We start from the raw sequence: 20,688 nt of genomic DNA, 5'->3' as shown, positions 1-20,688 counted from the left end.
CCCTCATACCTGGGGACCAGGTGAGACCCCTGACCCCATGTGGGGGGACACCAGATGTGACCCCTGACCCCGTGTGGGGGACCAGCTGTGACCCCTGACCCCATGTGGGGGGACCAGGTGAGACCCCTGACCTTGTGTCCCTTCATACAGGTGTGACCTCTGACCCCGTGTGGGGGGATCATCTGTGACCCCTGACCCCATGTCCCCCCATCCCTGGGGACCAGCTGAGACCCCTGACCCCTATGAGGGACCAGGTGGGACCCCTGACCCCGTGGGGTGGGACCAGCTGAGACCCCTGACCCCTATGAGGGACCAGCTGAGACCCCTGACCCCGTGTCCCCCCATCCCTGGGGACCAGCTGAGACCCCTGACCCCTATGAGGGACCAGCTGAGACCCCTGACCCCATGGGGTGGGACCAGGTCTGACCCTTGACCCCATGTCCCCCCATCCCTGGGGACCAGGTCCCCTCTGTGACCCCCCCCCCCATCTTTAGGGACCCCGAGCTGGGGGTGCTCCAGGAGGTGGTTTCAATGCACTGTTTAAATTCCCACAGGAACTGTCCGTGGCTGCTGTTTAAGTTATTACACCCCCTGTATTTAATTATTATTATTTTCTATGTAATTTTTTCCCTTAAATTAAAAGCAAATCAACATTGAGCTTTGTCTGTGTCTTGAAGGGTGGGGAGCAGAGGGTTGGGGGGCTCCGGGGGGGCTGCCCCACAGTTCTGGGGTGTTGTGGCCCCCCAGAGGAGCAGGACAGCGCCCGGGGGCTCTCCCAGCTGTGGGGCAGGCTGGGCTGGATTTGGGGCAAAACCAGCGGGATTTGGCACCTGCTGGGTGGGTGAGGGGGGGGTTGGGTCTTTAGGGGGACACCTGAAGGGGGCAGGGGGAGAGTGGTCAGCCCCCCACTCACCTTTTGGGGGGCTGCAGTGGGTGTGCGACCCTACACAAACACAGGTGGGGCACCTGCCCTAGAGGCAGCAGGGGGGCTGGGCTGGGGGGGCTGGGGGGCAGGATTTGGGGTGAGGATTTGGGGGGCCTGGGGGTAGGATATGGGGCAGGGATTGGGGTGCTCGGGTAGGATGTGGGGAGGGGAGATTTGGGGGGATGGTGAGGCAGGATATGGGGCAGCATTTGGGGGGGCTGAGTGTGGGATGTGGGGCAGGGATTGGGGGGCTCTGGGGTGAGGTTTGGGGAGGGGTGGGGGGGTTGAGGAGGGCACTGTGGGGCTGGGGGGTAGGATATGGGGCAGGATTTGGGGAGGGCACTGTGGGGTGGGATATGGGGCAGGGATTGGGGAGGGCACTGTGGGGTGGGATATGGGGCAGGGATTGGGGAGGGCACTGTGGGGTGGGATATGGGGCAGGGATTGGGGAGGGCACTGTGGGGTGGGATATGGGGCAGGGATTGGGGAGGGCACTGTGGGGTGGGATATGGGGCAGGGATTGGAGCGGGCACTGTGGGATGGGATATGGGGCAGGGATTGGGGCAGGGATTGAGGGGACTGGGGTAGGACTTGGGGAGGGCAGGGGGATTTGGGGCGGGCACTGTGGGGCAGGATATGGGGCAGGGATTGGGGCAGGGATTGAGGGGACTGGGGTAGGACTTGGGGAGGGCAGGGGGATTTGGGGCGGGCACTGTGGGGCAGGATATGGGGCAGGGATTGGGTGGGACTGGGGTAAGGTTTGGGGTGGAGTGGGGGATTTGGAGAGGACACTGGGAGGGCTGGGGGTAGGATATGGGGCAGGGAATGGGGCAGGCACTGTGGGGTGGGATATGGGGCAGGGATTGGGGGGCACTGTGGGGTGGGATATGGGGCAGGGATTGGGGAGGGCACTGTGGGGTGGGATATGGAGCAGGGATTGGGGACACTGTGGGGTGGGATATGGGGCAGGGATTGGGGGCACTGTGGGGTGGGATATGGGGCAGGGATTGAGGAGGGCACTGTGGGGTGGGATATGGGGCAGGGATTGGGGGGCACTGTGGGGTGGGATATGGGGCAGGGATTGGGGTGAGCACTGTGGGGTGGGATATGGGGCAGGGATTGGGGAGGGCACTGTGGGGCGGGATATGGGGCAGGGATTGGGGAGGGCACTGTGGGGCGGGATATGGGGCAGGGATTGGGGAGGGCACTGTGGGGCGGGATATGGGGCAGGGATTGGGGGGACTGTGGGGCGGAATATGGGGCAGGGATTGGGGGGCACTGTGGGGTGGGATATGGGGCAGGGATTGGGGGGCACAGGGGCCAGGGTGCCACCCCCTGGGGTTTTCTCCAGCGACCCTACAATAACAGCAGAGCGGGACCTGCACAGTCCTCACTAATGACCCCACAACAACAACAACAACAACAGGGGGGCGCTGACAGGGACTCACAGCTGACGACCCTACAATAACAACTCGGTATGGACACGTGGCTGACGACCCTACAATAACAACCCAGTGCACCCCGACATCCAACAACCCCCCAATAACAGCCCAGTGCACCCCCACTTACAACGACCCTACACAAACAACCCGGTCCCCACCCCGCACTCAGCGACCCCACAACAACAACCCGGTGTCTCCTCACCTGACAACCCCACAACAACAACCCAGAGCTCCTGCCACCCTCAGCGACCCCACAACAACAACCCAGAGCTCCTGCCACCCTCAGCGACCCTACAACAACAACCCGGTGTCCCCCTCGCACTCAGCGACCCTACGACAACAACCCGGTGTCTCCTCACCTGACAACCCCACAACAACAACCCAGAGCTCCTGCCACCCTCAGCGACCCTACAACAACAACCCCCCTCACACTCAGCGACCCCACAACAACAACCCGATGTCCCCCCCACACTCAGCGACCCCACAACAACAACCCGATGTCCCCCCCACACTCAGCGACCCCACAACAACAACCCGGTGTCCCCCTCGCACTCAGCGACCCCACAACAACAACCCGATGTCCCCCCCACACTCAGCGACCCTACAACAACAACCCGGTGTCTCCTCACCTGACAACCCCACAACAACAACCCGGTGCTCCCCCCCCCCCACCCTCGCCTCAGCGACCCTACAAAAACAACCCAGTGTCTCCACCACTCTCAGCGACCCTACAACAACAACCCTGTGCCCCCCGCAATGGCAACCCTATAAAAACAAACCAGTGCCCCCCCACACCCAGCGACCCTACAACAGCAACCCTGTGTCCCCCCACACCCACCGACCCCACAACAACAATCCGGTCCCACACACACACTCAGCGACCCTACAACAACACCCCGCTGCACCCCCACCCCCACCAACCCCCCCACAACCCCCTCCCCAACCCACCCCCCAACTCCTTTTCCCCCAAGCCCCTCCACCACCCCCGGGACGCTCCCCGGCCCCCCTTCCCCGTACCCCCAGCGGGTGTGGGTGCCCCCCCAGCTCCCAAGCCTGCCGGGGGTGCCCGCGGGCGCTGCCCCGGAGCCCCCCGGAGCCCCCCGGAGCCCCCCGGCCGCCCGGCGGGTCCCCCCGAGCGGCGCCTGCAGAACAAAGGAAGCAGCAGAGCAGGAGCAGCAGCAACAACGTGCGGCTCCTCCGCCACCGCCTCGGGGTGCGGGGGGACCCTCGGGCCGCCCCCCAGCCCCGCATCTCCAGCCCCCCAGCCCACCCCGCCGTGCCAGCGCCGTGCCCCGCGGAGAACCCCCCCGGGCCCCGTTCCCGAGGGGCGCCCGGACCCCCTTTTATTTGCGGTAAAGGTCTTTCTGTGTAAAATTTTGGGGTGGAGGGGTTGGTGGAAAGTTGCCGGTGCGCGGCTGAAGTTGTGCGGCGGAGAGGGGAAGTTGGGAGAAGCTGCGTGGGTTTGAGGGGAAAAAATAATAAAAAAAAAGAAATAGCAAAAGGGGGTTGGAAAAAATAAGGGGTGGGATTAAGGAGGGAGGGGGCGGCAGCACCCCGCTGTGGTGGGGGCTTGGGGGCAGGGGAGGGGTGGGGAGTCACAGGGGCCGCCCCCGGGGTGGAATCGCCGTGGGAATTAAAAGTCGGGGTGACTCGCGGCTCCGCTCGGCTCTGTCCCCTCGGAACCGCCCGCCGTGCCCAGGGAGGGGACACGGGGGCGCAGGGATGTCCCTCCCGCCGGGCACCCGGCTCTGCCAGCCCGGGCCGGCCCCGGGGACCCCCGACATCTGACGGTCACCCCCGCCCTGGCATGGAGGGGCTGCGCCGGGAGGTGAGTGCCCCCCTGGCAGCCCCCCAAACATCCAACCCCTCCTCACCGCCACCTCTTTGGGGTGATCCGTGGCCTCTCTGCGGAGGTTGTAACGTCACCGGGACTCGGAGGGGGCTCGGAGGGGTGGGCAGGGAAAGCCCCTTCTTGGTTGGTTGATGGGTTTATTTTTTAAGGGTATTTCCATGGGAAATGGGACTTTCTGCTGCCTTAAAAGCCGCTTTGGTGTTTAAACCAATCTCAGCTCGTTCCCGGGGTGTTCCCAAAACACGGCCGGACAAAAACCACCTTTAAATTGAATTTCTTGGTATAAAAGAGCAAAACGCTTCGTGAAACCCACCCGGGTGCCATCGTGGGGGGGTCCCCAAAAAGAGAGGGGTGGCAGGAAAGGGAGGGCAGAGCCGTGCCCAGGGGCAGCATCACTGAGCTAAGTCTTGGCGTTTTCTCCACCAAAAATCCCAACGCCTTCCATCGGTTCTTCTGGTTTTACCGGCCGGGGTGGTTGGACCCGGGATCTCTAATTCCGTGCCCGTCGTGCCCACGCAAGAGACACGGGCAAGGGGGGGCTGCTCCAGCTGGGGGGTCTCCGGCGTGGAGAGAGGTGGGAGGAGGAAACATCTGCTTGGAGGTTGATTTTTGGCGCTTTGCCACCCCCAAAATGTGCAGCTGCTTTGCTTTTTGGGGGTGTTGGCGGGGCGAGCCTCGCTCCTCTGGGTTGTATCCGGCAGGTTTTCCCCTCGGGTGGCTGGTGGGATGGTGGGATGTGGGCACAGGTGGCACTTGGCACAGGGCAGGGCAGGACTTTGCCCTTGGCAAAGCGCCGGTGGAAACGGCTGGTGGGGAGGGGTTGTCCAGGGCGCTTTTCCATGGAGGAAGTGCTAGGAAAGATGGTTTGTATGGATGCTGCTGGAGCTGCTGGAGCTGCTGGAGCTGCTGGGGCTGGGGCTGGCAGCAGTGGGATCCCTCTGGAGCCCCAGTGCCAGCGGGGCCCGGTGGTGCCAGCGGCCGAGCCAGGGGTGTGCCACGATTCCCACGTCCCGGCGCCTTTCCCGGGGTGGTTTGGCACTCGGAGCCTGCCCCTTCCCAGCACCAGTTCCACCAGTTCCTCCGGCTCGGCCGGGCCTGGGAAAACCGGCGTCTCCCCTCGCGCCTCCACAGCCCGATCGGCGCTCCCGCCGCCTCCCTCGGGATCCACTTCCACGCCGGGAAACGCGGCCCCGTCCACGAGGGTTGGGAGAGAAGGAGGAGGAGAGACACCAAAGGTCAAGGTTTCACTCAGCCCCCCATCCAGACGCTCTCCGGCCCTCCCAGGAGGCCCTGGATGGCTTTTCCATTTGCATAACTAATTAGCATTTTGGGAACCCGCTCATTAATGCCATGGGAGACCCGGCACAGCCTCGCCGGGAGCCGCCGATCCGCCCAAACCGCCCGGCAAAGCCCGGAGGGGAGGACGGTCCGACTCCGACCCTGAGCTTTGGGGGCAAACCTTAAATCGACCCCAAGGAAAACGCCATTCCTGGTGGGAATAATCACACCTGACCCCCAGACTCCCTTTTTGGGGGTTGGGTGGTGCAGCTCAAGGTGTCCCTGGAGCATCCCTTGCGCATTCCCGGCGCATTCCCGGCGCATTCCCGGCGCTGGGAAATGCCAGCCTCTAACTGAATTTGTCAGGCTGTCTCCGAGCCGAGCGCTGGAGATTAGGGATAATCTCATTTAAAGCATTACTAATAAAAGTTACTAAATTTGTCCATCTTCAAGGGGTTTCCCTGGAGGCTTGAGGTGGGAATTTTTTTTCCACCAGCGTGAAATTGCCCCAAAACGTGTCTGGCATCTCCAAAAATAAGCACTGGGGTGAGGGATGGGATGAAGGATCCGCTGGGGTTTGGCTCCTTTCTGTCCAGCACATCCCGGTGTCACCTGCAGGACAGATCATCTGGAGTGGTGGCTCCGTCTCCACGTCTTTGTTGGGAATATTTCAGCTCTGGGCTAGTGATGGGAACAGCTACAGAGACTCAGGAGCAAACCCCATGGATGCCTGGGGGAGGAGGAGGAGGGTGGGAGGAAAGAGGTGCCCACTGGAATGAAATCCCTGCCGTGGGTTTTGCAGGGACTTGTTGCTGGGCCGGGGAAAGGGGGGTTTGCAGCTGGAAATTTGGGCAAAACCAGTTGCAGACACCAGTTTATTCTATTTATTCCCATGGGAGTTGCGTTGCTGGGAGCAAAGGTCGGATCTCAGAGGGCTCCAGATTTGCAAGAGGGCTCTTGGCTCACGTGTGGCATTTTTGGGAAGAGCTGAGCTCCAGGGAGTGTCCCAGGGATGGGGATGTTGGTCTGTGGTTGTGTTTTCCACCTGGATTCGGGATCTGGTTGATCCATCCCCCGGTGCTTTGGGCCTTGGGATTGCTGCTTCTTCCACAAACCCCTTTGGAAAACGGTTTGCACCAGGAGGGGCCAGGGAAACCTTTGGGAATTTTGAGTTTGTAGCAGTTTTGCCAAGAATTTGGCTTGGAATAGTCTTGGAAAACTGCAAGGTAGTTTTTGGGGAATTCACTTTCCCACTCCCCTTTTCCCTTCTCCCTCCTTAAATTATTTCTGTATATTGTTGCTCCAGCTCCAGACAAGGGCTGGAAAAGCCGGAGCTGATCCCACCGGGACTGTTTCAAGGATCCAGCCCCAGTTTAACCCTTTCACCAGCCCATTCCTTCAGCATTTCCCATGGGAAAACATCCCCACTCCCCTTTTCTTCACCAGGGTCTGGATTTTGGGGAGAAGGGACAGAGGGATGAGGGGAAAGTTCTCTGGAAAGGAGCAGATTTAAATGTCACAAAGCTCTGATGTTCCCAAACTGATGAGGGACCCAAATTAATGATGTCCTTGGATAATCGATGACCCCAAACTGTCAATGACCCCAATTTAACCCAACCAAATCAATGCACCCAAATTAGCAAAGGGTGTCAGGGGTTTAATGGCAGGAAAATGTGACCCTCCAATGTCCCCCTTTTATCCCCCCCATGTCCCCCATCATGTCCTTCTTTGTGTCCCCCATGTGTCCCCTTCTTGATGTCTCAGTTTCCCAGGGACAATCACACACATGACCAGGGTTTGGGGGTCCCAGTACCCCATTTTTTGGGGGCATTGTGGGGTCACGTGTAACCTTCATGTCTGTGTCCCCCTCGTGTCCCTCCTATGTCCCCTCCTTGTCCTCTCATGTCCCCCTTTATGTCACCCCCGTGATGCCTGAGTTTCCATGGGGACATGGCTGGGGTTGGGGGTCTCATGGTCCCATTTTTGGGGGGTTGTGGGGTCGTGTGCCCCCTCCATGTCCATGCCCCCTCATGCCCCCCATGTCCCTCTCGTGTCCCCCCAGGTCCCTCTCGTGTCCCCCCATGTCCTTCTGTGTCCCCCCTGTGACACCTGCGCTCCCAGGGGACAGTCACACACGCCACGGGGCTTTGTGGGTCCCGTCCTCTGGTTTTGGGAGTGTTGTGTGTCCCCCCTGTGTCCATGTCCCCCCCGTGCCTGTGTCCCCTCCGTGTCCATGTCCCCCCCGTGCCTGTGTCCCCCCCGTGTCCATGCCCCCCCGTGCCTGTGTCCGCTCCATGTCCATGTCCCCCCCGTGCCTGTGTCCCCTCCGTGTCCATGTTCCCCCCGTGCCTGTGTCCCCTCCGTGTCCGTGTCCCCCCCGTGCCTGTGTCCGTGTCCGTGGCCCCTCCCTGTCCGTGTCCGTGACCCCTCTGGGTCTGTGTCCCCTCCATGTCCGTGTCCCCCCCATGTCCGTGTCCCCCCCGTGTCACCCCGTGTCCGTGTCCCCCCCATGTCCATGTCCCCTCCATGTCTGTGTCCCCTCCATGTCCGTGTCCCCCCATGACCGTGACCCCCCCGTGTCCATGCCCTCCCCATGTTCCCCCCGTGTCCGTGTCCCCCCCATGTCTGTGTCCCCTCCATGTCCCCTCCATGTCCGTGTCCCCTCCGTGTCCCCTCCATGTCCGTGTCCCCCCCATGTCCGTGTCCCCCCCGTGTCACCCCGTGTCCGTGTCCCCCCCATGTCCGTGTCCCCTCCATGTCCGTGTCCCCTCCATGTCCGTGTGCCCTCCATGTCCGTGTCCCCCCCATGTCCGTGTCCCCTCCATGTCCGTGTCCCCCCCATGTCCGTGTCCCCTCCATGCCCGTGTCCCCCCCGTGTCCATGTCCCCTCCATGTCCGTGTTCCCCCCGTGTCCGTGTCCCCCCCGTGTCCGTGTCCCCTCCGTGTCCCCCCATGTCCGTGTCCCCTCCATGTCCGTGTCCCCCCCGTGTCCATGTCTCCTCCATGTCCGTGTCCCCTCCATGTCCGTGTCCCCTCCGTGTCCCCTCCATGTCCGTGTCCCCTCCGTGTCCGTGTCCCCCCCGTGTCCCCCCGTGCCCTGCCCCCGTCCCCCCCCGCGCCCCCCATGGTCCCCCCCAGGCCCCGCTCCTGCGCAGCGCAGCGAGCGGGCGGGCGGTGCCACTGCGTGGGGAAGGGGGGGGGGGCTGCGCGTGGGGGGGACGCCGAGGAGGAGGAGGAGGAGGAGGAGGAGGAAGGCGGCGGAGGAAGGAGGAGGAAGGCGGAGGAGGAGGAGGAGGAGGAGGAGGAAGGGGGGCCGAGAGGAGGAGGAGCGGGGGGCGCGGGGATGCGGCGCCCATCGCCCCCGCGGGCTGCGGCGGGGCGGCGGTGAGGGACGCGGCGGAGAGGGAGACAAGATGGCGTCCTCCTGAGGGCCGGCGGCCGCGGGGCCGCGGGGGCAGCGCGGGGGCCGCGGCGAGGTAAGAGCCCCGTCCCCGCCACCACCCGCACCCCTCCCGCACACCCCCCGGGGCAGCACCCCCTTCGCTGGGCACGGCCGGGGGCAAAGACCACCCGCCCCCCGCAACCGGGGCTGGCGGGGCCGTGAGGACAAAGCGGCGGGGCCGGGGGGGACAGGCCGGGCCCTGCCCCGCTGTGGGGCTGCTTGGCCTCGTTTATCCCTTCTCCTTCCCCTCCGGCATCGCGCCGTGGAGGGGGAGGTGGGCGGATGGAGGCGGGAGGGGGATAAACCCCCAGGCGCCCCCCCCTCGACCCGCATCACCCCCCGCGCGTGCGGCCTTTATTTATTAATTATCATTCACACCGACCCGTCGGCCCCAAATGTGCTGAGTGAGCTCAGCGGGGATGATGCGAACAAGGGCGATGAGGCTCCCCGAGGCGTGACGTCACCGTGACGTCACCGCGGTGGTGGCAGCTGTCACCCCTGGCCGTGACGAGGGACTCGGGGCCCGCTGTGGTCACCCCCCGGTTTATTTATGTCACCCCACCATGGGGGTGGGCAGAAAAAGCAGCCCGTGCCCCCCCGGGATCCCACTCGCCGCGGGTTTGGCTCATCCCGGTGCCCAGAGCCGCGCTGGTTTGGTGGTCCAGGTGGGTGCCACCACCACCATCATCATCATCATCATCATCATCCCCATCCCCATCACCGGCACTGCCACCAAAGGGACGCCGCCAGGTCCTGCGGAGCTCAGCCCAAACACGCGGCCGAAGTTTGGAGTGGGCGGTGAGCGGCTCCGGCTCCACGTGTTCCACGGGACCCCCGGGAATGCCCCGGGAATGCCCCGGGAATGCCCCGGGAATGCCGAGCATCTCCCGCCCGGGATGCGGCACCGGAGCTGCCTCCGGAGCGCCGGGGAGCTTTGCCAAAAAACCACCCAAAAAACCCCAAATACCCCAAAAAAGAGGAATGCTGGAGCCCGTGGCAGGTGGTGGTTGGTGGCTGGTGGGTGCCGGGGGAAGGATGCGCCGAGTGTCGCCGCGGTTGCGTCATGCTGGGAAGGGCTGGGAGCAGAGTCCTCGGGGTCAGGTCCTTGTAGGGCCCTATAAAGAGCCCCGCGCGTGGCCTTTGGCACCTCGTTAGCTGTGAGGAGGTTTGTTTCTCGGGATTGCCGACATGGAGCCTTTATCGCAGGTAATTGAGGGGGCAGGTGGCTCTGAGGAGGAGGCCGTGGGGTCTGGATGGCCCTCGAGGTTTTGGCTTTTCCTGGTGGGGTTTTGGTGGCCCTGCTGGGAATGGGATTGGTGAAGTGGTGGCATGGTGGCTCTGCCATGTGTGGTTGTGCTATGAGTCTGTGTCCCAGAAAGCCTTTCCCAGCATGTCCCTGGCACTGGCACACTGGGAGTGATCTGTGCCCATGGCACTGGGATCCCTGGTCCTCTGTCTGCATGTGCTGAGGTCCCCAATCCCTGTCCCCATGGCACTGGGGTCTCTGGTCCTCTGTCTGCATGTGCTGAGGTCCCCAATCCCTGTCCCCACGGCATCAGTGTTCTTGGTCCTCTCTCTGCATGTACTGAGGTCCCCAATCCCTGTCCCCATGGCATCAGGATCCCCAGTCCCCTGTCTGCATGTACTGAGGTCCCCAATCCCTGTCCCCATGACATCAGGATCCCCAGTCCCCTGTCTTCATGTGCTGAGGTCCCCAGTCCTTCTCCTTGTGGCATCAGGGTCCCCAGTCCCCTCTCTGCATGTGCTGAGGTCCCCAATCCCCTCTCTTCATGTGCTGAGGTCCCCAATCCCCTCTCTTCATGTGCTGAGGTCCCCAGTCCTTGTCCCTGTGGCATCAGGGTCCCCAGTCCCCTCTCTGCATGTGCTGAGGTCCCCAGTCCCTGTCCCCATGGCATCAGGGTCCCCAGTCCCCTCTCTGCACATGCTGAGGTCCCCAGTCCCTGTCCCCATGGCATCAGGGTCCCCAGCCCAGGTGTGCCAGGGTGCCTGGTCCCCATCCCTATGGCACTGTGTCACTGTCCCTGTCCGTGCCACTGGGATATCTGGACTCTCTCCTGTCTGTCCCAGGGTTCCCAGTCCCCATTCCCTTGTCCTCAGGGTCCCTGTGTGTGGTCCCCATCCCGGTGGCATCGGTGCCCTCATCCCTGTGTGTCCCTGTTCCCATGGCATCGGCGTTCCTGTGTGCCGGAGTTTCCCGGTCTCCGTCCACGCTGCATCAGGGTCCTTGGTGACCTGCTTGTGTCCCCACCCGTATGGCAGCCGTGTCCCTTGTCCCACCCCATGCACTGCTCCTTGTTTCTGCAGTGCCCGTGTCCTCGTTCCCTCCCTGCATGATCAGAGATCCCTTTTCCCCGTTCCCAGCCATTGGAATCCCCAGTACCTTCCCTGCATCTGCAGGGACCCTTGTCCCCACTCCCATGCCACTGGTGTCCCAGTGTGCAGGGGTCCCTTTCCCTTGTCCCTGGACATTGGGGTCCTTGGTCCCATGTGCCAGCTTTCCCTGTTTCCCTGCCATTCCTGTGGCAGTGGGGGCCCCATTCCCTGCTCCCTCCGTGTCCCTCACTGTCAGCTGAAGCCCACCCTCCCTGTCCCCTGGCTGTCCCCTGGCTGTCCCCATGGCACCAGGCTGGGATGCCCCCCAAACCCAGCCCTCCTGCGAGACCCCCGTCCCCTCCTGTGCCAGCGCTTTAATCCCACTGCCCGGAGCTCCGTGCAAGAGGGTGCCAGAGCATTTTTGAGGATGAAAGAGCTTTTTTATTTATCCCCCGCTCCCCGGGCCGGCATCCAAGGGGAGATGAAATGAAACGGGAAGAGGCTGGAGGTGAAACAGCTGCGCTCAGCTCCATCCCCGCTGCACATCTGCCCACCACACCACTGCCAGCCCCGATCTGCTCCCCTGTCCCGGGGCCAGAATCGCGTTTTCCCGGGAGCGGGGCCGCTGGGCAGTGGCGGGCTGGGCTGGGATCTGGGGGCAGGGCTCTGCCGGGTGGCGGTGTCGCGGGGACAATGCGGCGTGTTTGTTTGCTCCAGCTAAAATGGCAGTTCTTAAGGGGGAAAAAAAAAGCGAGGGAGCCAAGTGCTTCTGCACATCCAGTCGCTGCATCTTTTGATTAAATGAGATTTTGCTGTCGAAGGGGGGAGCTGGGGACCACGAGCTCCCGAGCCTGCAGTTCCCATCGCAGCCAAATGAGGGGAAAAAACAACTCCGAGCCACCCCGAGCCCTGAAAATGCTGTAAAAAATCCCAAATGGGTCGGAGCACGTTGTGATTGCCGCAGTTGTCGGTGTGGAGGTCGGGGGTGGGTGTGATGTGATGGATGGAGGGGTTGTCACCCCAGGGCTGGTGGCACGGCCCCGCTCGTCACAGCCCCGCTTCCCAGCCTGGAAAAGGATGGAAAGGATGGAGCAGCATCCTGGGAGGTGCTGGGGTGGAGAACAGGGGTGAGGAGCAACAGGGCGAGGGGCTCCGAGGAGCCGGAGCCTCTTAGGACCCGACGGTGTTGCAATTAAAGCCGCTGCACTCAAGGCTGTTGTGTTGAAGCTGCTGCAGTTAAAGCCCTGCCGCTTAAATCCGCGCCAATTAACGCCGCTGCAATTAAAGCCCTGGCACTTAATTGCTGCCGTCGCAGCACCAGCTCTTGTAGCGGTGCCGGCTTCTCTGGGCGCCTCCCTGAGCCTTCCCAGCTGGGCTGGTTGGTGCTGGAGCGCACTGGGAGCGCACTGGGAGCGCACTGGGAGAGCACTGGGATCACGCTGCCTACCCCCTGGAGCAGACTGGGAGTCCAGTGCTGCTGTGTGGATCACACTGGGATCCCACTGCCTTGTCCTCTGGAGCACACTGGGAGCACACTGCCTGCCCTCCAGACCACGTTATGTGCTCTCCGGAGCCCATTCCCTGCCGTCCAGAGCCCATTCCCTGCCCTCCGGAGCCCATTCCCTGCCGTCCAGAGCCCATTCCCTGCCCATCTGAACCCATTCCCTGCCCTTCGGAGCCCATTCCCTGCCCTCCTGAGCCCATTCCCTGCCCATCTGAACCCATTCCCTGCCCTCCGGAGCCCATTCCCTGCCCTTCGGAGCCCATTCCCTGCCCATCTGAACCCATTCCCTGTCGTCCGGAGCCCATTCCCTGTCGTCCGGAGCCCATTCCCTGCCGTCCAGAGCCCATTCCCTGCCCTCCAGAGCCCATTCCCTGCCATCCAGAGCCCATTCCCTGCCCTTCTGAGCCCATTCCCTGCCCTCCGGAGCCCGTCCCTGCCCTCCAGAGCCCATTCCCTGCCCTCTGGAGCCCATTCCCTGCCCTTCTGAGCCCATTCCCTGCCCTCCTGAGCCCATTCCCTGCCCTTCTGAGCACGCTGCCTGCCCGCACATGGCTATTTTAGGTTTACAAACACGAGGGCCGGGTGCGCTCTGCCTTCCCCGCTCCTCCCGTGAGTCACCAGCCCGTCACCGGGCCGGGGAAGCCGGAGGCGGCGGCGGCGCTTCCCCCGCCGTGCCGATGACCCGAGCGAGGGGAGGAAAAGCCACAGTCAGACTTTGTTTTTCCCCTCTCTCATCATTCCCGTGCCTCCTCTGGCGAGCGGGATGGGGAGGATGCGAGTCGTGGGTGGTCCTTGGTGAGGTGTTTTGGGAGAGGACCACGGCACGGGATGGAGAGTGGGAGAGTTGGAAGCGTCGCTGGCTTCCCCCGCTCCTCACCCTTTGTCGGTCGTGTTTCCTTGGATTCTCGGCAATGTCATTTGCTGTGGTTTTGGGAATGGGTGAGGTTTTAGCAGGGAAGAGCCGGTGAGGTGCCAAACTGCTGGCAGAGGTGCTGGCAGAAGCCTGGCAGCAGTGCTGGTGAGTGTGGCGATGCCGAAGCCCCCGCGCTGAGCTCATCGTTGGCGTCACGCTGAGGTGGCTGCGGTGACTCAGCAGTGCCGGTGCTGACTCAGCGGCTCCGACCCCCGGGGAGGCAGCGGGATAGCGGGACTGCTTGAAATTTTGGGGCAGAAAAAGATGGTTTTTTTATTTGCACAATGTGGTGCAGTTTTGCTGATGCCCAACGCGTGTTTTCCGCACCACACGCCTTCCTCCGGCTTGGGAAAAGGGATTCCATCCAGAGGGGTCACATCTCCCACCTGCCACGAGATGCTTCTCCCCACGGGGAACGGGTCGTGGTGGTGAAACCAGCTCTGGGTTTGGCAGAGGCGGCGTTTTCCCGGCTCCGCGATGGGGCAGGCGCGGCTCCCACTCATCTCGCGGCTCCTGCCCGCCGGCCGTCGCGCCGCCGACTTGCCCGTGCTTGCCGGGTGGGAGGGAGGGAGGGCGGCGGCACATGCGACTCTTCTCCTCCTCTTCCTCCTCCTGCTGCTTCTGTGCCGAGGGTCGGGCCGGGCGGCACCGCGGTGTCGGCGTGAGGATCCCCCTGGCCCGGGGAGGGCGGGCCCTGCAGCATCCCGCAGGTATGACGAGATGGGGATGACCTGGAGAGAAGCTGAGGGTTGGACTTGATGGGTCTCTTCCAACCCAGTTCATTCTATGATTCTATGAGCACCCTTCGGTGCTGGGTGGCCCACCCCTGACCTGGGGGACCGGGAGAGTGTAGGGACCCCTCCCCTGCTCAAAGCAGGGGGCAAAGGTTTGGAAATTGGGGTGGAGTTTGCTCAGCACGTGGGTGCAGGGCGGCCTTCCTTCTTGCCTCCCAAAATCTGACTTTTCCCACCTGATTTGCAATGCAAAGCAGTTGGTACAGTGGGAATGTCCCCACTGGGCGCTCGTGGGGGTGCCAGGAAGGGGCTGAGCCTGGTCCCAGGGGAATGCTGGCAGTGGGGTGTGCCGTGGGGCCCAGCCCCGTGGGGGCAGCTGCAGTGGGATGGGAAATGCTGCCAGGCCTGGTGGGAGGCCAGGAGAGGCCCCTTCCTTTCCAGATGGGTCCTCTTCCTTCCTGACCCCTTCCTCCCTGTCCCTGACACTGTCCTCCCTGCCCTCTCCCCATTCTTCCCATTGTCTCCCTTCCTCCCCTTCCCCATCTTCCTCTTCTTCCCCTTCTTGTCCTTCCCCATCCCATTTCTCTCCTTCTTTCTTCCCATTTCTCTCCATCCCCTTCTTTGTCTTCCACATTCCATCTTTCTCTTCTTCCCCTTCCCTTTTGCCTTCCCCTTCCCCTTCACTTTGCCTTTTTCCTTCTTTCCCTTTATCTCCTTCCCCTTCACTTCTTCCCTCTTCACTTTAGTCTCCTTCCTCTTCCCCTTTTCTCCTTCCTCTACGTCCTCCTCTTCCCCTTCTTCCTCTTCCCCTTCTTCCTCTTCCCCTTCTTCCTCTTCCCCTTCTTCCTCTTCCCCTTCTTCCTCTTCCCCCCATCTTCCTCTTCCCTTTCTTCCCTTTCCTCTTCTTCCCCACCCTCCTTCCCCTTCCCCATGGTCAGAGCAGACACAGCAATCCGGCTGTGCCGCGCCGGCCCCGGTGCCAATCCGGGAGCGCCGGCACGAGAGGATCCAGCTGTGTTTGAGGAAAAAACTGCTTTGAGAAACAAAAATAGCGCCTCGGTTTTTTTTTTCCTCCTCCTTTTCCCTTTCAGCAGCTCAGCTGCCTCCCTGTCCGCCCGGAGCCGGCATCCTGATGCGGCTCCGAGCCGTGCCAAGCCTCTCCCAGCCTTTCCCCCTGCCTGTGCCAACTGGCGGCTCCCGGCTCGGCTTGGTGCCGCGCTGGGAACACACGCCGTGGTGGGGACACACGCCGTGGCTTGGCTCGGGCATCCTGCTGCCCAAAACTGCTCCGGTGGGAGCATGGCTGGGGCATTGCTCGCCTCACCACATGGCTGGGCTTCCCTGCTCCGAGTGTCCCTGCCCCAAATGTCCCTGCTCCGAGTGTCCCTGCCCCAAATGTCCCTGCTCCGAGTGTCCCTGCCCCAAACATCCCTGCCCCAAACATCCCTGCCCCAAACATCCCTGCCCCAAACGTCCCTGCCCCAAACATCCCTGCTCTGAGTGTCCCTGCTCTGAGTGTCCCTGCCCCAAACGTCCCTGCCCCCAAGTGTCCCTGCCCCAAACATCCCTGCCTCAAACATCCCTGCCCCAAACATCCCTGCCTCAAACATCCCTGCCTCAAATGTCCCTGCCCCAAACATCCCTGCCCCAAACGTCCCTGCCCCAAACATCCCTGCCCCAAACATCCCTGCTCTGAGTGTCCCTGCTCCGAGTGTCCCTGCCCCAAACGTCCCTGCCCCAAACGTCCCTGCCCCAAGTGTCCCTGCCCCAAACATCCCTGCCCCAAGTGTCCCTGCCTCAAACATCCCTGCCTCAAACATCCCTGCCTCAAACATCCCTGCCCCAAACATCCCTGCTCTGAGTGTCCCTGCTCTGAGTGTCCCTGCCCCCAAGTGTCCCTGCCCCAAGTGTCCCTGCCCCAAACGTCCCTGCCCCAAACGTCCCTGCGTCAAACGTCCCTGCCCCAAACGTCCCTGCTCCAAATGTCCCTGCTCCAAACGTCCCTGCTCCAAATGTCCCTGCTCCAAACGTCCTCACCCCAAACATCTTGTGCCCACTCCAAGCATTCCTGCCCCAAGCATCCCCTCGCTGAGCATTCCCAATCCAGCATCCCTGCTCTCAGTGTCCCAACCCCGAGCATCCCCACTGTGAGCATTCCCACCCTGCGCATCCATACCCCAAGCATCCCTTCCAAAAGGGAAAACACTTTTCCTGGAGAAAATGAGAATGATGGAGATGGGAATAAATGTTTTTCTGCCTGGAAAAAGATCCCCCACATCCCTTGGAAGCTCCTGGTGCTGGCAGGATGCCGGTGCAGGAGCTGGGAGCAGGACTGTGCTGGGAGAGGGACTGTGTCGTGTTCAGCCAGCTCAGTGAGAAGGAAAAGGTGGAATAGTTGCTCCAGCACCATCCAGAAAGGGATGACAACCATGGGGGTCCCCGAAGGCGCTCCTGGGGCTGGAGTAAAGCAGAGCTGGGCTTCCCGGGGCGTAAATCGGCTCAGCTGCCTCGGCATCGCCGCTATTCCGGCTTTTCTCCGGGCTAAATGAGGACAGGAGCGAGCGGCTCAGACCCAGCGCCGGGGTCAGCCGGGGCCATGGAAACAGCTTGGAAAACAAGGCGGGAGAGGCAGCGGTGGCTGCCCGTGGCGGCGGCAGGCAGCGGGACCGCGGGCCGGCGCGGTGGGTACCCCGGCCGGGGGGCACCGGGGGGATGGCTGATCCCACTCGGCGCTCGGGATTCCCAGGTTTCCTTGATCTTTCCATTTTCACGGGTGTTGAGCATGGATTTAGGTCATTGCGCCGTTCAGCTCCTCTCCGGCCTGTCTCCACAGCACCGGGGGCCATGGCGGTGGTTTGGGATTGGGAAGAGCATTCCCATGTCTTGGGGCCTGGTGGTTTGAGGCATTGCCCCCCAGGAGCATCAATCCCGTGTGGTTCCAGCAGCATTCCCTTCCCTGGCAAATCCCTGCGGTGGCACCACCGGGACGGGTTGTTACTGTAGGGTCTCTGCACGCTCAGGGATTCCCAGGGATTCTCGGGGCTTCCCCCGCAGTGCCCCCCAGCCCATCATCCCGATGGAGGATCCCTGGGAGTTGTTGCCAGAGGAGGAAAACCACAATGCGAGTGCCGGGCCTGGCCGGGCTCCACCGGAGCGGGGCCGGCAGCCAAGGGAGCTCTTGGCCGGCCCGTGCTGCCGCTGGCAGCGGCTCCTGCTGACCTCCGGAGCTCCCGGCCGTGCCCTCACCACAGCCCCGGCACACGGTGCCCTGTGGCCCCCCCGGTGCCACCGGGAACACCTCGGCATTCCCACCAGCCTCCCGATTTTCCGCACTTCTAATCAAACAGAGTGTTCTTTGCACCGGCGTTTCCTGAGCCGTGATGTGTGTGCCGAGTTCATCTGCTCTCTGTGGCTCCCGTTTGGCTCCTGCCAAAGGGTGTGACAACCCCCAAAATAATAGTTTTGGGGAGTTTTTGGGGTCCTGGTGAAGGGAACGGGTGTTTGTGGAGGATGAGGGGTTTAAACTCCTTGCTGTGCTGGCTTTGTGGGGATTTGGTTTGGTTTTCCTATGACCCAGAAAGGAGGTGGAAAGGAATGATTTGGAAAAGAGGGAGAAAAAGGAAAAACAAAGGAGGAAAGAGGGTTTGGAACAGCTTGGACTGTTGGAAGGATGGATGGATGGATGGATGGATGGATGGATGGATGGATGGATGGATGGATGGATGGATGGATGGATGAAGGATGGATGGATGGATGGATGGATGAAGGGATGGATGGATGGATGGATGGATGGATGGATGGATGGATGGATGGATGGATGAAGGGATGGATGGATGGGTGGGTGCGTGGATGGATGCATGCATGGATGCATGGATGGATGAAGGGGTGGAGGAAGGGATGGATGGTGGGTGGGTGGGTGTCTGTCCCTATGGGGACCCAGCTCCTCCCATTTTTTGGGTCGGTTTTAGGCTGCTTTGGGATTTGGATGCACAGGCCTGAGGCCTGGCCACATAGGGCAGTTGGATGTGTAGCTTGCTGTATGTCGGGCTGCTGGGTATGTAGGACTCAGGAATTCAGGGTTGCTGAGTGTTCAAGGTGCTGGATATATGGGATTGTGGGGTATATGTGTTGGTGGATAAAATGAGTTGCTGGATGTGTTGGGTTTCTGGGTGTGCAGCTTGCTGGATGTATAAGATAGTTGATTATACAGGGCTGCTGGATATTCAGGGGTGCTGGACAGGAAGGGTTGCTGGATGTGTAGAGTTGCTGGATATATGGACTGGATGTATAGGTCCCATGACTTGGAATATAGAACTTAGATATTTAGGGCTGATGAGTGTTTAGGTTTGCTGAATTATGGATCTGCTGGATATATGGGATTGTGGAGTATGTAAGATGCTAAACATATAAACTGATGGATATTATTTGTTGCTGGATGTGTAGGATTACTGGATGTGCAGGTCGCTGGATGTGTAAGATTGCTGCAGATACAGGGTTTGGTTGTATGGGGTTGCTGGGTGTGTGTGGTTGCTGGATAGATTAGATTGCTGAATATATGGATTGCTGGATATCTGGGTCACTGGATCTATAGGGCTGCAGGATCCATAGGGCAGTGGGATCTATAGGGCTGCAGGATCTATAGGGCAGTGGGATCTATAGGGCAGTGGGATCCATAGGGGAGCAGGATCTATAGGGCAGTGGGATCCATAGGGGAGCAGGATCCATAGGGCAGTGGGATCCATAGGGGAGTAGGATCCATAAGGCAGTGGGATCCATAGGAAAGCAGAATCCATAAGGCAGTGGGATCCATAGGGGAGCAGGATCTATAGGGCAGTGGGATCCATAGGGGAGCAGGATCTATAGGGCAGTAGGATCCATAGGGAAGCAGGATCTATAGGGCAATGGGATCCATAGGGCTGCAGGATCTATAGGGCAGTGGGATCCATAGGGGAGCAGGATCCATAAGACAGTGGGATCCATAGGGGAGCAGGATCCATAAGGCAGTGGGATCCATAGGGGAGCAGGATCCATAGGGCAGTGGGATCCATAGGGGAGCAGGATCCATAAGGCAGTGGGATCCATAGGGGAGCAGGATCCATAAGGCAGTGGGATCCATAGGGAAGCAGGATCTATAGTGCCACCATTCCCAGCTGTAGCAGCCATATCCATCCCTCCCCTCCGTCTCAGGGGTCGGGGTCCCCCCATGCCCCCGCGGGGGTCGAGGCTGTTCAGGGGGCCCGGCCGAGGCCGAGGCAGTCTGTCCGTCCGTCCGTGTGTCCATCCATCCATCCCTCCATCCCTCCATCCCTACGTGCGCGCCGCGCCGGCACTAATGGCTCCTGCAGCTGCCTTGGCAGGGGGCGGGGAGGGCCGGGGCGGCCGCGGCTCCAACAACTCGCTCCGGTCCCTCTTTGCTCCCCGGACGGGCCCGCGTCGCCTTCGCCTCCCGCCCCGCACCACGTAAGTGCCGCCCGGGCAGCGCCGGCTCCGCACCGCCCCGCACGGCCCCGCACCGGCCCCGCACGGCCCCGCACCGGCCCCGCACTGGCCCCGCACTGGCCCCGCACCGGCCTCGTACTGCCCCGCACCTCCCCGCACGGCCCCGCACTGCCCCGCACCGCCCCACGCCCCGCTCCCGGCTGCTCCCAGGGAGCGCAGCCCAGGCTGGACACGCTCCAAGCCGGGCTCTGCCTCTGTGGTTCTTCTCTTTTTTTTTTTTCTTCCCTCTGTTTAAGGCATTTAAACCGCGGGGTAAAACAAATTAAAAAAGAGGGAAAATAGATTAAAAAAATAAGTGTTTTCGACCTCAAAGGGTTTCTCCCCGCTTTTGTGGGGGGGAGTTCAGAAGGGGCCGTGCAGGAGCGGCTGAATTAATCCAAAGCACTTGGTTTTATCTTTATTTTAATTTATTCCCCCCCCTTCCCCCGCCGCGTCCCCTCCCCAGCTTTTATCCTTTCCCGGCCTGAATGGGAGGAGGTTTGGGTAGGCAGTACTTTTTCCAGGGAAAACGGGCCGAATAGGCGCCCACGGCAGTGATGGAGGGGGGGATTTCTGTGGATGCGGCTGGAATGTGTTGGGATGGGGAGGGGAATCGATTTTCGGGGGGAAGCCGCGAGGTCTTTCCATCTCCCATCCCACAGGGCCGGGAACAAAAGGAGCTGGATGAGAGAGTCAGGAAAAAGCGATTATGTTTTATATATTTATATATACATATGGGATGTTTTTTCCTCCACTGATTTGGGGAGGGTTGTGCCTTTCGGATTA

The 20,688-nt window shown here is 61.6% G+C and overlaps 1 protein-coding gene across 6 annotated transcripts in view; it reads left to right on the top strand.

The window, feature by feature from the left end:
- The first annotated feature begins 4,006 nt into the window (after nucleotides 1–4,006).
- The window catches only part of TET3 (tet methylcytosine dioxygenase 3), a 42,662-nt gene continuing 25,980 nt past the window's right edge, over nucleotides 4,007–20,688 (top strand). The window contains exon 1 of one of the 6 annotated variants that reach the window (XM_071578985.1): nucleotides 4,007–4,195. In XM_071578985.1, the coding sequence (XP_071435086.1) occupies nucleotides 4,175–4,195 (21 nt within the window). In that variant the 5' untranslated portion in view covers nucleotides 4,007–4,174. Of the gene's footprint in view, nucleotides 4,196–5,338; nucleotides 5,455–8,817; nucleotides 8,974–14,338; nucleotides 14,401–19,805; nucleotides 19,885–20,688 lie in introns of those variants that run through there. The other 5 variants (XM_071578989.1, XM_071578986.1, XM_071578990.1 and 2 more) reach the window with 5 other exon arrangements.

Source organism: Pithys albifrons, chromosome 29, assembly GCF_047495875.1.
Source record: "Pithys albifrons albifrons isolate INPA30051 chromosome 29, PitAlb_v1, whole genome shotgun sequence".
Taxonomy (NCBI): domain Eukaryota; kingdom Metazoa; phylum Chordata; class Aves; order Passeriformes; family Thamnophilidae; genus Pithys; species Pithys albifrons.
The sequence above is the reverse complement of the archived record's forward strand: the minus strand, read 5'-3'. Positions and strand labels throughout refer to the sequence as shown.